Source organism: Pygoscelis adeliae, unplaced genomic scaffold (assembly GCF_000699105.1).
Source record: "Pygoscelis adeliae isolate BGI_AS28 unplaced genomic scaffold, ASM69910v1 Scaffold53, whole genome shotgun sequence".
Taxonomy (NCBI): Eukaryota; Metazoa; Chordata; class Aves; order Sphenisciformes; family Spheniscidae; genus Pygoscelis; species Pygoscelis adeliae.
In genome coordinates, this window is record NW_008824468.1 from 1,411,461 (window position 1) to 1,427,454 (window position 15,994).

General features: G+C 39.0%; 1 protein-coding gene across 1 annotated transcript in view; it reads right to left on the reverse strand.

Moving 5' to 3' along the window:
* Positions 1-15,994, reverse strand: part of PHEX (phosphate regulating endopeptidase homolog, X-linked) — a 109,037-nt gene that overhangs the window by 52,262 nt on the left and 40,781 nt on the right. The window contains exons 10-12 of the mRNA XM_009321134.1: positions 11,331-11,424; positions 6,747-6,875; positions 3,099-3,200 (exon numbers count right to left, since the gene is read on the reverse strand). Coding sequence (XP_009319409.1) covers positions 3,099-3,200; positions 6,747-6,875; positions 11,331-11,424 — 325 coding nt within the window. The remainder of the gene's footprint in view (positions 1-3,098; positions 3,201-6,746; positions 6,876-11,330; positions 11,425-15,994) is intronic.

A 15,994-nucleotide genomic window follows, 5' to 3' on the forward strand; every position in this document is an offset into this window, starting at 1 on the left:
GTGCAGAACCTGGTATTTGAACTTGTTAAATTTCAACCCATTAATCATTGCCCAATGCTCCAACCTATCCAGATCCCTCTGCAAGATCTCTTGTCCCTTCAGAGAGTCAACAGCACCTCCCAGTTTAGTATTGTCAGCAAACTTGCTAATGGTGTATTCAACTCCTGCATACAGATCATTGATCATTGATAGAAATATTGAACAGAACTGGCCCTAGGATTGAGCCCTGAGGAACACCGCTGGTGACCAGTCACCAGCCAGATGTAGCCCCATTCACAACAAACCTCTGAGCCCTGCTGTTCAGCCAGTTCTTCACCCAGCACACCGTGTACCTGCTCATCTCACAGTTGGGCGACTTGTCCAGAAGGAGGCTGTGAGGGACAGTATCAAAAGTCTTACTAAAATCCAGAAAAACTACATCCACCATCTTCCCTTCATCTACTAGGCAGGCAACCTTATCATAGAAGGATATCAGAATAATAATAAAGCAGGTGCCATCTTTTATTCTGGAAATAGAAACAAGCAGAAGATGCTCACACAGGACTGAAATTTATTTCCAAGCAGAATATCCTTCCCTAATAAAAAACTTCCATGGAGGTGTTAGTCACCGCAGAGAACTAGAACAGTTGTTTTATGTGTTATTGGGCACAGTCCAGCAATAACTGGCTAAAATACTACAGTTTGCCTATACAGAAGATCAAAGCAGAGAGTCCTTTCTGGCCTTCATCTGAAAGACGGTACCTTCAGCATCCCACTGCACTCTGTGATAATGCTAGTCTCTATTTTCATAGTGGTCCAAAGCAAGAGTAAACCTGAGAAGACCCCCAGGACAATACAACTTGCTCTTCAATTTGAGAACAAACTAAGCTCCTTCCTAAATTGTGAAATCCACGGCACTTGCACTCTCCTCACAAATGCAGGTGACACTTATTGACAAAGAAATATCACTTTTACAGATCTATATAATAAAGTAATACTGTTTTTTTTTTTAAACAACCAAACAATCCTCAGTCCAAAATTCCTGTTGTTTGTGCTGCTTTATTAAAGTGTAAGTATTAAAAAAGTGATAGCATAAATCTCATGAGCCCAGCATGTTAATTGGAACAGAGTAACAAATTTTGAAGGTTCTGTTTTATTATAATTCACTGTGGAAATCTAAGAGTTATCTGACCATAGATGTATGAATCTATTTCTTGAATTAAAAACATGCCCATCCAAATGTCCCAGGACAAATCCAATATCTATCATTAGCAATAAATAGTGTTTAATAAACACACAAACTCCATGTCTGGAAATCTACTAAAATGTCTCTCTAGACTCTTTCTTCCTAGCCAAGTAGCCGTTTCTGTGAATCTGAACTTAAACTTACAGTCATAAGTCCTACCGCATAATTGTTGCTGCAATTTCTAAGTCATTACATAACACTTGTGTCTTACAAGCTTGACCTTGTTCCTATGTCAGTAAACTATAAAATTGTTGTTCAAGTCAGTGAGAATGGATTTAAACCATTTGTTATGCATAGTACTATGGCTTGTAGTATTATTTTTATTGTACTGCTTGAATTTAGTTCGTCATGCATTGTTCGGCCCAGACTCACCCCATTAACTTCAGAAACTTAAATGAGATGCCTAAACTGGAAACAAAGTGCCATAAGCTTCCTAAATGTGTCAGAGAGAAACAGGCATCTCTACCTACAAAAGATCTAACCTACCTTCTGAACAAAACTCCCCCTAAATCGGGAAAGGGAGAGCTTTTTAGGGAGTTTATTAGTTTGCTCAAGGTTTGTATTGTTTCTCTGCTGAAAGGCAGGTAGCAAATTTTGAACAAAATGTTTAAGCAGATTGTTTGCTAGAAAAATCAACATGAGACTTGCATATGCTTGTAAAGGTATATAGAAATATCTCTATGGGTATTTCTAGTAAAAAAACAAGCGTAACAGCCCGTAAGAAGTGATAACTGCAGTCCATTTACCAACAGGTTAGCAGGAAATAAATGGCAGCTTACTATTGTTCTCTTGCTATAGGGTTTATTGGTGCATTTATGCGGCTCTATTTCATTTGCACATCTGTGAAGAGCACTGCTATATAAAATGTATATGGGCTGTATATGGAATTTAAAACTTTCCAATGATAAAATGTCTCAACAGCCTTTTCATCAGAATTACCAAAAAAACTTCTAAGTCCATGTTTGTTTTTAAATCAGAACACCGCTGTTTTTGTTCAAGCACAGCAAGCAGGAACAGTTCAGCTGCACTTGCATGTCAGTTTATTCAAAGAGGGTATTTACTAATTCACTGATATCCCATTGCCTCAACAAATAAGGAGAGAGTCCTACACATTGCCCTCCACTCTTCTTTGTTTGTGCCTCTTCCAACTGCTGCTCTGGGGGCAGAGCTCTGCATTTGGACAAGCTCTCTTTCTATGTATCACGTGATGTAAACATGGGAATAGGGAGCTTTGAGTACTTCCTCCTGCCTTCACCTTCTCCTGCATTTTATTGTCACTCCATCTGAAAGTAATCAGGATCGTTAATGCCATCCTTAATCATAACACTTCATAACTGGTATTATTCTATCGGGAGATGGGTGTTCAGCTGGGATGGTCATTGCACTCCTGGAAGATGGCTTTCAAGGTAGGCTTCCCACCATGACATTGGAGAATGTACGAGACCTGGATTATTCTCATATCCCCTTCTAGGCTGGATCCTCCACCTTCACACCAAACACCCTCAGCTGTCCCAGATGTTTTAGACACCATTTTCTGTTTGTAGGTTGGTGTGCCCCTGACATTCCAATCAAGATGAAGACCTCGTCATGAAAAGCCATTGTACAGACAAATCTGAAGTGAGTTTACAGTCTACATCAGCCAGAGTCAGATGGGAAAAGGAGGAAGAACAAGGTAACAAAAATAACTTCAGCAGAGAAGCAGGAGCTCAGATGGCTCAGCTTCTAGCAAAACAAATGTGGCACATGTCCCTTCACAAACAAAACGATGGGTAAGTAACTGGAACTGCAAGTACATTCCATGACATTCTGTTCTCACTCAAGTCAAATCTTCACTGTAACAGGATTTTACCCATTCAACATTTATATTTGGTACCTTCTCATAAGCTTTTCTTTTTGTTTCAGAGTCCATCCAGTCATTTTCCTTTTCCAACATGTCGATAAAAGCCCAGCGAATTCCTTCAGTCAACTCCTCCATCTGCAAAACATTTAGCAAACCCCTCCCCAGTGAAATATGTCATGGCAGAATCATTATAAGAAAAGGTTTGGTGCATGCAGGAGCAATGGATTTGGTTAGACCATAAATGATTCCAAATCAGACAGTATCTGCTGTTCTTTCTTGAAGGCTGATTTCTTCTTTCTCCAGTCCTCAGATACCTCTTCTGAAAATAAATTTCTTTCCATTTTCTTTTCCTTCAGGTGCACCACACAACCTGTTCATTGCTGATCCTTTCATGTCACAATTGTGAGAATGTCTGTCTTGAAATTATAAAAAATACTGATTTTAATACTGATTTAAAAAATACTGAGATTTGCAGTGATTTGGGGAGATTTCTGACACTTTGGTTCTAGATCACTAGCCCATGCAGAAGCAGCAGCCAGCTGCAAGGCATTTGCACAAAGTCTTTCCTGCAGAGACAGCATCTGTAGCCTTGTTTGGTTTATGTCAGACTGAGACACGCCTTATTAATACTGCCAAAGGACTGAATTTGGGCTGACAGTATCATGATCCAAATACAAAGCAATATCCAAATATTTAGCCTGTATTTAGCTGTATTTGTGAAGTACTCCTACCCTTTACTTATGGCAGGGATAAAGGCCATAGCTCACAACACTGAGCAGCCTTAACTGCTTCTGTGGTCTTGAACCACCAGTGACAGCTTGCATCGGTGCAAAGCTAGGAAAACCCATAACCATTTTAGCTTGGCTGCTTCTTCAGACACCTATACAAAGCCACAAGCATACCACAAGCAAGTAAAAAAAATAACAATAGGACTGTTTAGTGAGTATGCACACTAAGAAAACACTGAAATGACAGAAAACAAGAAATCTAATGGCTAAGAGATGCATTATATCAGTCTAAAGAGCAGAAATGTCCTCATGCCTATGCATCCGTCTGGCAGCACAGACCAGAAAGGTGTATGCAATCAGCTGCTTCTATTTATACCAACAGATGAACCTCATGACAGATAGCCACTGAGAATACTGTGAGAGTGAGGCAATTCAGGGGATCCAGCTGTTGCTTGAGTCCTTTAGCACAGACCAAACCGGAGTTGAGATTGCACAAGACATGACAGACAATTGTTACATGAAGACTTATTGGATCTTTGTGTTATCAGTTATGTTGCATTTAAAAATAATGAAAACGTCAAGTACCAGAGATTTATATAATTTTATTCTATAGATCTAGTAGCTCTGAAATGTCATTAAAAAGTGGGGACTACAACCTGGAAAGTAACATTACCTTTAGCTAGATTGTTATTTATGTATCAGATGTATGTTTTAACCTGGAACTCTTCATTTGTGGTGGAGTCAGACAAAACATAACAAAGCTCCTTTGATTATTCATTTTTTCCTACCCTTTTCAAAAAACATTTTCTTATTTTTAGAGACAATATGGGACAACTGGAACAGGTCTAGCATTAAATATGACTAAACAGTCAACATTCACAGTAAACTGCATCCCAGGGAATAGGATAACTTAAAGATATTGATGACAGAGCACTGACTCAATTAACTTAGTGCACTAATGAGGTGAACTCCCTGTATTTGGAGGTTACAGGTTCAAACTCAAGCTCTGCAGCTGGGCCCTGGTGTATACTTAGGCTTTATGCACCAGCTGTAGCTGCAGGGGGCAGGGGTAGAAACCTATTCCTGCTATCAAAGTTATTACTGAAATTGCTCAGGCATAGCTGTAAGAAACACTGCAGGCACTCTGAGTTAGAAACAGTGCTATATTTAGACACAAATAATGTCTTCCTTGATAAAAAGAGAGAAGTATCTAAGGTATGAAACATCAGTGACAAAACATGGGGCAAAAATAATCCATATTATCCATAACTCAGGATTTGCTTATCAGACAGATATATGCCATGAGACAGGAAAAAAAAAATCTGTACAAATAAGAGTGCTTTTCTCAAGTGCTTTCTTACTGCTTACGAAAGAGAAATAGGACTGAAAACCAGTGAAATGAAAGTGATAACACCACAAATTATTAACTTGTAAAGCACACTTCTAAATGGATTGCAACAAATTTCACCTGCATCTAATTTTAATCTCCATGGATTATAAGTCTGAATCTTGTGATCTACACTATAAATTTTATATGCATTTCTTATTATGGATGCTACTGTGAATTCAGATATTTTTTCAAAGATTTGGTCTGAAAGGAATTTGCATGCCAAGAAATATTTTAATTAGGTCACATTTCAACAGAAAACCATTCTCTATCAGCTTCTCATAATTTTCCCTCACATATGCAAACATGAAAAAATGTTCGTCCCCTCCATAAAGTGTACATTTCCTATAGTCTTTCTCTTCCCTCTTATCCTGCACAGAGGTCATACTGTTTAATATCCCAGAAATATTTTTTGCCACTGAACTGCCAAATAGCACACTACAAACATGATCAAGAGTCAGGGAACTGAAAAGCTGGATCTCAGAGAGGAAACTCCAGCTGAAGGCAAGTAGCAGAAGAAATGCAGAACCTGAGAGGGGAAACACACGTTTTCCCCTGAGAGGGGAAACACGGAGAAGCCAAATCAGAGTGTTGGTCTGTCTAAAATGGAGTCCTTCCCTGAGAAAACGGTCAAACTAGATAAAGTCAAACAGACAATCTCAGACTACTGAGCCAGGTCTGTGCAGGACTATCACAGAGCTGTTGCTCCCAGCGCAGGATGCTATTTCACATTTCCTAAATGGTTGTGCCTCTCCTGTACCGAGAGCTAAGTTCAATGACTAAATTAGTTAATTTTAAACTGACTACTGTTGGAAAATCAATGGCTGGAAAAGCAGATATTGGAAAACCCTGTGAGAAAAATATGAACTGAAAATAAGCCATAAATTATTGTGAAGGGTAATTAATCATTTGAATATGTTATTACGGGAAGTGATAACATAGCTATGTTTGAAGTTTTAAAATGAGGGTGAACATCCAGCTAAAAGCTATTCTCTGGATTCAGCAGCATGGAGGAATACTTTCCTTCACTGTTGAGCAAAAAAAAAAATCAAAATCACAAATATAAACTCTCAGTATATGGCTCTAAACACCCCTTAATTTGGGCCAGACATCAGTTACAATTTTCTTGCTTAGACTACAGGTGTAGCACAGTTAGCTTTAAAAAGGTAGCCCTGAAGCAGAGAAATCTTGACTAGTCTTTAACTAGTCAGTAAAAACCTTACTATAAAAAGTTTCACTTGCTATACTAAACCATTTCTCATCGATACCTCCCTGCACAGCCTGGCTGTCACTATTTACACAAATTAATGCTGCTCAGCCTGTTTTTGATCTGGCTACATATTTGTCTGAAGGGCTGCATATGGAAAGAATGGGCAGTGCCCAGATGGATAGAAAGGTGACATTTCTTTGAATTTGTTCTGGTTTATCCTTGTTGTCTTCTTTTTAAATTCAATTAAAGCATTAAGAATCTTGTCTCTATTTAAACTTCAGTCTAACGTCAGAGACAATTTGTGAGGAAGAATCCACTAATTAAAAGTTTCTAGACAGAGATCTCAAAGGACTCACCATCTCTTTCTTGTCTTCTTGAAAATGAGTGTTCACAAACATCTTGCCCACAACGTAAGGGAGCGCGTTTTCAACGAGGTCAACACATTTGTCCCACTGGGGCAGCAAAGTTGTGGTTCCATGGATCACCTGTTGGCAGGTGCATGTAGTAGGTCATAACATCATACTGTTTAAGAAGAACAAGTCTGCATCCACCTACAGTATAATCTAAAGCATCTTTGTCAAAGAGCTACCAAAAGGAAACAATAACAATACTTTACAGTTATTTGCATTTTCATCAAGTGCTATGACAAATCTTTTGAACCCCACAAAATAGCTGTAAGATTTTAAACTTAGAAACAGTACAATGGCAATGACTTAGAGAGGCTAGGCTTAGAGGGTTAGTTATGGGAAGACATTCCCAAGTGCCAACTTTAGGCTAACCTTGGCAGTCTTTCTGTGTTAAGCGGAGAGACACTTTCCTCTAGAAAATCCCTGCTCTGAGATATCTCCTGAAAAAGTTTCTCTTCCTCCACTGACTAGGGGAGAAGCCTAGGGAGACCATGCTCATTAAAATGGAGGTCTGTCCTTATGAAACACCTCCTACAGAGCCCTTCACCGCCATGAACTTTTCTGTGCTAACTAATGATGTCTAACATTGGTAGGCATGTGTCCACACCTTTTTGTCATTTTCCTGTCTAGCTACTCTTACCACAGCCTGTGTAAAATAAATAGTTGCTTTCAGTCCCTCTCCCAGAGTATTTTCAGGAGAAAACAGGTTTGAATCATGAAGAACATTGAATACATGTTTGTCCCCCAAAAATCTCTCTCCATGTTGTGGTAGAAAGATGTTGGTAGAACAGCTTGTGTATTTTACTAAAGGAATGGTGGTTAAATACACACTTCCAGGCTCTGATGATGTCCTTGCACCACCATACATGAGTTTCAAAAGAGAAATAGTCAAGAATGGTCAACACACCAATGAACAAGGCAAAATAGAGCTCAAGCACATGGCTGCCTTGCTTTCTGTTTCTCACGGGAAGAATGTTGTTACTGTGGATGCTTACCCAGTAAACATTACTTTTTCTCATCAAGGTAGAAGTTCATTTTTTAAAAAAATACACACAAGAAAATATGAGATGGGTCCATGTAAGCAATAGCAGTGTTGATTTAAGAAACTTTTGTTGTTTTCAAGGTTCAAAGAGTTCCCTTTCCACTTAAGGAACTTCTTAAGCTTTTCCACAGAGAACAAGTAAAATCCCAGTCCAGTAGTTAACACCTGTCAGCTGTGTAAAAGCAGAGTATAGTCAACACCAGACCAGGTCCGTCGGGATAGGATTTTGGCCTCTCACAGATTATACAAGCCTCTTAAACACTGATCTAGCAGTTTCTGAGCCTCTCCTTTTTCCCAGTCTTCTCTTCCTTTGAGCCCAAGATTAAATTTCTAGCAAAACTGAAGGGTTTGGATTTGTTGTTTTCCAATAAGAAAAGATTTCATTGGAAAATTCCAGAGTAGCTTAACCCTCAGCTATTGAAGGTCAGATATTTTGGTAGCTCAAAGATTGATTTTCTCCATCATATTGTCTGTAATTAAGTTTAATCAATGACTCACACTTAAATACACCAGTGAATTGCATTTTCAAACACTTTTTATTAATACTGTATGTTCGCTAATAGATTTTCAATGACAGAGAGAACACTGCTTCTATAAGAAAACCACATTAAGCCAAGCAATACATAATAAGGTAAGTTTCCTAAACAGACCCAAATTTGAAAATAAACTCCTTTTCCAAATTCTTTAACCCTCATATATAACACAGCACTAAAAAAAAAAGAAAAAAAAGAAAAAAAAGAAAAAAAAGAAAAAAAAGAAAAAAAAGAAAAAAAAGAAAAAAAAGAAAAAAAAGAAAAAAAAGAAAAAAAAGAAAAAAAAGAAAAAAAAGAAAAAAAAGAAAAAAAAGAAAAAAAAGAAAAAAAAGAAAAAAAAGAAAAAAAAGAAAAAAAAGAAAAAAAAGAAAAAAAAGAGGAAAAAAGAGAAGAAAATTGCTCTCCTGGGTCCAAGCAAAACCACAATGGAGCTTTTTCCTGATGCAGAGGAAGAAAGGGAGTCATGGCATTAGTCATCAGAGCTTGAAATTCCTTCCAAAAGCTCTGACTACGCATCAGCCACAAAGGAGTCAGAAGACAGAGCTGGCTTTTAGACTGTGACATATTATTATTACAACATAATAATTATCATTATTTTGAGGGAGGCTTGACTGTAAGGAGGACAGAAAGGCAGCACAGGCTGTGAGACCAATAAAAATAGAGCTGAGAGGAATAGATTATATCTCACAGCTGGTTTATTGATGTTTATGTTACAACAGCCAACTAGAACTCCCTCAAAATGGTTCTCCTAATATTAATGTAGCCACTCTAAAACACGGTACTCCAGGTAGTAACAGTGACTATAAATAGCAGGTTTCAAGCCCTCCCAGTCAATTCAGAGCTCCACAACACAATTAACTGATCTCTTCCCCAGATGCCACTGCACATTTTTTAGGACTCAAAGCACCACCGCAGAGGAGCTGCTGATAGTTGCTGATGTGGTAATCAAAGCACTTTCTCTAGAGTCAGCAGGTTTGTCCTATTTCTCAACCTGAAGGTTTTTTCTGAAGTTTCATCATGTCTTTTTCCCTTTCTTTGCAAATAGTTTAAGTGTCTTGATGCCAGGATTTCTACATGTAAGATGTAAAAGCCACCAATAGAAAATGATAACCTGGTGAAAAAAAATACTATGCTTATGACGTGTGAGGCTGACTGAATTAATGAACGAGTAGAAGATATCCTTTGCTTTAAGGGTCACTGATTCATCTCATGATCACGTCATGAAAACAGTCAGTTTTCTTCACTTATCTGGCAAGAGGTTGGTGGGTCCTTTTCATGATCCCAAAGGACGTGTGTGCCTTTAGTCCTCCAGCCTCTGACTGGACAAACCTGTTCAACAAGGCCTTTGCCTTTGACTCCATTTCTCGTGTCCTTTCTGCTGACCTGTGAAGTCTGCTCCCCTGTGCTGTTTACTGCATTTAGCTTTAGCTATTAACTATTAGCTATTGCTGGTTATTGCACTTAACTAACTCTCCGTCTCCAGGTCCCAGGGGCAGATAATGGGAATGAGCTGCTGACTCACTGCCCTTACTGTGCTGTTCTTAAGTTTTCACAACCACTTCCATGAAATCCTTGATGACATTGTTAATAAGCATTGAATCAACTTGAATTAGACTTCTCCCTAAGCTTCCAGAGAAAGTATCCAGAGAAGTGACAGCAGCTAGTTACCATATCAAAATGCACAGTATCCAAAGCTGAAGTTCCCTTCCAGGAATTTTTCTGGCCGTAATATAACTCAGTATAACTCAGTGTTATGCTGCAGGCTGGCTGATGGCCAGCATCAATCTATTTTACCTGGCTAGCAAGGAACGTCCCAGGAGGGGACACACTTACAAACTTGTCGCTGTGGTTCTGACAGCCAGTTTCTCATATTTTGCATGAAGCAAATGGCATCTTTAACAAGACTGATTTTAATGACTTCAGAAGTATAAGAGACTGCCTTTCCTGTGTAGTTTCCATCAAGCTATTGGAGTTTATTTTTAGATATGTGATCAACTCAGAACTATTCCAGCACTACTCAAGGAATGACATTATGGGTGCTTCAATTAGCCACCTGCATGCCTCACCAGGGAGGATAGAGCACCCAAACTTCTTGTACCACGTCACTGGCAGCATCATGCCAGCCTCCTGTTGTCATGATGTCATCAAGCAGCTAAATTTCATAATGACAAACAAAAAGTTCACCATCTAAACTAAAGTGGCTTGGAAACAAGAAGACAAGGCACTTTTCAGTTTCATCCTTGGTTTGCTTAAAGAGCCTTCATGCTGCCCACAGGATTATTAGGGTGGCTTTCTATTCAGGGTTCACTTAATCAAATATATGTGTTTTATATAAAAGCCCATATTACTTAATAGATAATTAGCTCTCCTCTCATAGCTTGGGGCAGTGACTAATGTCTTCTGGGGCTTATGCAACCCCAAGCTGGAAGGCACCTGATCGGCTTCTCTGTGGAAATGGCTGGTGCATGTACGTGCTAGAGCTCATGTAAAGCTGGCACTAGAGCATGAGAGAGGTTTGAGCAAGCTTAGAAAAGCTGAAATCTTTGACTTTTGTTTTACGAGAGCTATATTCACGCATGTGTAAACAGTATTTTTTTTTAAAAAAAGCTTAGATTTTGGCCAAACAGGTTTGGCCTGCCAGAATAGCACAGGTCACAGCCCTGGCACATAACACAAAAACTTTCCAGCTTTCAAGTTTCTGCATAAGACAACTAAGGTTTTTAACGGGGAGGTCTCAAACTCCTTACCATAATCTAAAAGATGTTTTTCCTTAGTGTCATATACAAGAATATGTATGTTTTAATTGTTTAGAGGGAGTCTTCAACAAAAAAATTTCATTCAAGAAATTTATCCAGCATGGAAAACATTTCATGTTTTGCAAATGTATAAGCAACTATAAGGGAAACCAATAGTGTCAACACTAGTACCATTGTAAATGCTATAAAAACTCTAACTTACCCGAGAAAATTCCAGCCATCGATACTGAAAACGTCTACTGAGGTTAAATAACCTTGAATAAACCATCCTCCACACCAGATAGTTGGCAAGAGTCCTGTTAAATCAGACATATTTTGGTCAGACATCTAAACACATATGATGTACCACAAAGCATTCACAGAAATATCTCTACAAACATTTCAACTGAATGGTGGAAATTTCACCTTGAGAATTAATAAGTGATGACCAAATTGGTAAATCCCTATTACACAGAAGAATCTGTATGATTGCAGCCAGTTAATATGTAATTGCACTGTGATAACCATCTTCTAGGGGATATGTATAACGAGTCCATCTCCTAATATGTCAATTTTAGGTAATGCTTTTTTCAAAAGGCAGTTTTCATTTTCCATAGAAGTGGCAAGAACTGTGTCATAATAGTTGCATAAAAGTTCTATCCAGAGATAAGAAAATAACTGATCTTTTTTGTAAATCAAAGTGAATGTTATCTCTCCTCATTAGTAGGGAACATAAATCATAACTATGAAACAGAATAGATAACATTATATCCATAATATGTGTCCATCTTATATATATTATCACTATCTCATATTTGTATCTTTCATTAGGAGTTATCAACATGCTTTTAAAAGTTCTTACTACCCACAGAGTTATTAAAGTATTACCACTCTTATTTTGCAGATGGGTAATTGAAATACCAAAGAAGAGAAGTCTCAGTAACAAGAATCTCACAAGAACTGAGGCTGAGAGGTCCAGGAAGAACGTGTTTAAAGTTCCCAGGAGACCTGATATCCATGCCCCTTTTCTAAAAATTCAAGCACTTGACTGGAGGATTTATCTAGTCTAGATTGAGCTCTCTCCACACTCAGCAGTGGCTGTATGAGATAAAGGTTCATTGTGAAATATGCAATTCGGCTTCAAACAGTCTCAAAACAAGTCCAGTAATGGCCTACATGTTATTCTCATCTTATACATGACATTTTTCAAGGATAGTCATTGCTCTAAAGCTATGGATATCCAAATGTTTGCTCTACACTGGGATATAACATAACATTTTGGGCAGGCCATAGACTTCTCCATAGGGAGGAAAATTGCTCCTTTGCAACCAAATATGCTGTTATGGACTGTCTGAACAACTCCCCCATCTCTAAAAATCCCATTTCTGCAATCTCCCGTTGCCATAGGTGCGGAGCAGTGTAGCTGCTGCTACAGTGTCACTCCATTAGCTTCATTCATGGACACATCCCATACTATCCCCTCCTCTAAATCGTAACAGGTAATAAACTCACTTTGTGGGTGTGTTGTCTTCACAGCAGCATTTGCCTGAGCCATAACTTGAGTTTTGCCTCTAACCAAGCTCCAGTCTAGCCACACAAGGCCTCCAGCTCAAGACATGTTGTTGCTGGAAGCTTACACTCTTGGTCACTCAGCCGGGGAAGTGATAAAGAGGTAAGAATGGAGAGGTTTAAGGCAAACTATAGCACATGATAACCCAGTAACTCCAGCAGCATGCACACATCCAAGTGGGACACTACATCAAGAGCAGATGGGTGGCTGTGCACTCTCCGTGGGCTGGCTGAGACGCATACTGGGGACCAGTCTGGTCAGGCACAGCGGTCAGCAGCCAGGGAAGGCAGGCGCTCTGCAGTGCCGCTAGATTTGGCCGTTCCTGCAGGCTGCTCCAGCTGAACTGAAGCTAGCACAAGTGTGCATACTCACATGAACCTGCACGGCAGTTCTGCATCCGTGGCAGCCTGGGCAAAGCCTGTTTTACTCATCTGTTAAGTCTGCATATGCTTATAGGTCAGAAATATGTTCAACTCATTTCACACAGGAAAACTTGAGGGTGCAATCTCAACTCAATTGTCACCTCAAAGGCCCGATAACTCACCAGTCTTTGTGGCCAGTGGCAACTTCTACAGGGGAGTAGAGAGTTGCTGTGATTTATAAGTCCTGCCTTTTATACTCCTCATCTCTCACACTGGGCATATTCCCTCTTTTAGTATACAGATATATCATATAGTACACATAAATCCCCACAATAATTGTAAAACATATCTGAAAGAGCTTTTTAGCATCGATAATGTACACTTATAACACAGTACATGTTACAAAAGCCAAAACAGTTCACGCTGCTTAGATGATCAAACCATTTTGAGATAATGCTCAGGGTCATTAAAAATTAATTCCACCCTATGAAATAGCAGAAAGTATAGATTTTCCCCTTAACACATTTCTGACAACGTGGAATTTCCTCACTCAATGGCAACTGAAGCACCCTAAAAGTGCTCAGCTCTCATTGGTTTTGTAAATGACTTGAAATCCACAAGCCTCACAACTATCTGCCTCAGGTATTTCAGCAGAGCTGAATAGCATCCATGCTCCTGCTGTAACTACTCTGTGGATCTAAAACAGTATTTATGCAAGTCCTACAGATTAAAAGGTTTAAAGATTTAATTTTTTATCAAAGTCTTAGGTAAAAAACCTCAGCTAAATAGACCGCTATCATAAACCAATTATGTGTTACAATTCAGTACTTAATTGCTACAAAAAAATCAATTCTCCCTTCTGTGTGTTTCTTGTTCTCATCCGTCGGCATTTGTCCTTACGTTGGAGTTGGGGAACCTCGGTCAAATTGGTAGTGAATGAAAGATTGAAATTTGTAAAGGAAGAGTCTCAAAAAGGTGACTCATTGAAAGGCACTAATATCAACAGGAATTCAAAAACTTTTGTATCAGGCATAAGTAATGAAGGCAGCTGTCAGTTTCAGGAAATATCCCACAATTAATTAAGGTTTCCTTCCCAAATTAAAAAAAAAAAAACACAGCTGACACATCCTAACACCAAGCTGTCTGCTGAGATTGTAATAATTCCTGATCACACTAGAATCCACTGATGCATACGATGCATAAAACAGGAAGGTTTCGCTTCAAAGCCCAGAGGTATGTTTATTTGCTGGGGGGGGAGGGACAAGGCGGGGAAAGGTTGAGGGGTTTTGTTGTTTATTTGAGGGGCGGTGTTCTTTATTTTATTTTTCAAAACAAAACAATCATATTTTATCTGAATCTGTTTACCTGTTTGGGGGATGATCATCTCACCTTTCTGTCTGACTATACAAACTTAAAATCAATTGGTCATCTTCATTTGGTTTAAAAACTGACAATTTTTTGTTATGAAATGCCTCCAGTGCATATCTTGGGGTGATTTTCATGCCAATTTCACAAATAAGTTCACGGAGACTCAGAGAAGTTAATCTCTTCACATGGAACAAAATCCAACACACAAATAAAACTTACAAATCCTCTCTGCTCTTTCGATGAGACCAGAGCATTTGTTGGTATAACCTTTCAGAAGAGTACAGTACATAGTCCCCTATTTTAACTTCAAGATGACTGTTACAGAAAGAAGCGTAGGCTTGCTCTTAACCAATACGACCATTATTGTGATACACACTCCCAGAGGAAGTGGTAGACAGTTTGTTTGCTGGGACTGTTAAAATTATACCAGTGCTTATGAATATCTACTAAGAAACTCTCTACCCTGTCTGGGAATAAAGTAGGTTGCTCACGTAAAATTCTGAGTTTGTAATATTTTAATCAACAGACGGTGGCAGTTAAAGAGGATACATTTAATATGAGATTGGTGGACAAATTAATTGACATTTTAAGAAAAAGATGCCTTTCACAAATTTTGAGGTCTGTTTGAAAATTGTATTCAGAATTGAGTCATGAATCAAATTATAAGCACTGAAAAACTCCTGCCTCTATAGCTAGAGGCACTAGTTCAAGTCAAATTATTGTAACTTCTCTCTCTAATTTTTCAGAGGCAGGCTAAGACCAGAAAAGAGATCTAGTGCCCCCATCCCTCTCTAAAGAAAGTTCCTCTTATGCTGCAGGAATTACAGAGTACTTCTCTATTAATTGACCCATACTGCGAATATGGGGTAAGGTCAGGCAAAGGAAACTAGTTATTCATTCTGACATCCATGAGAACGATAAAGCTGCTTCCTTCAACAGCTGCAAGCGTCTCCAACAAGGACACAATTTACAGTATCCTATTTATGGCTCACACATAAAGCACCAGCACACAGGTAACAGGGAAGGGATATAAGGGGCTCCTAACTGGTGCCAGCACAGTCCCGTCTCCACCCTCACATGGCACAGCTGTACTGGAGCTCTGCCATTATGTCATTTATACCACAGCTACATCTATGTTTTCAACATACACCTCTTCTTCCTGTAATAGACATAAACTCCATTAAAAATTAGTCAGTACACTAAAAAACTGAAGGAATCCCTGAATACTTCTTATGAAGAAGGTGTGACTTACTTCAGCACTGAACACCTGACATGACTTAGGCTAGCTCAGGGCTGATGGAAACTCCTGAAGGCTAGTTACTCAGCTTCTTGGGCAGCTTGCTACAGAAAGCCACACTCCTGGGCTGGACTCACAGCAGTGCCCTGGCTTGGGAATTTCAGACAGACCTCCGAACCAATCACACCACTGCATATATTTCAAGCTCCACACAGTAACTTGATTATATGCAGCAGGCTTGTCAAGTAAATAACAGCCTTATTCTACTAACTTCACTCTACACCCTGCCAACGTGCTATTTTCTAGTAATATTGCCATGTGAATGATCTCACAATTCAAGATTGTTCAGC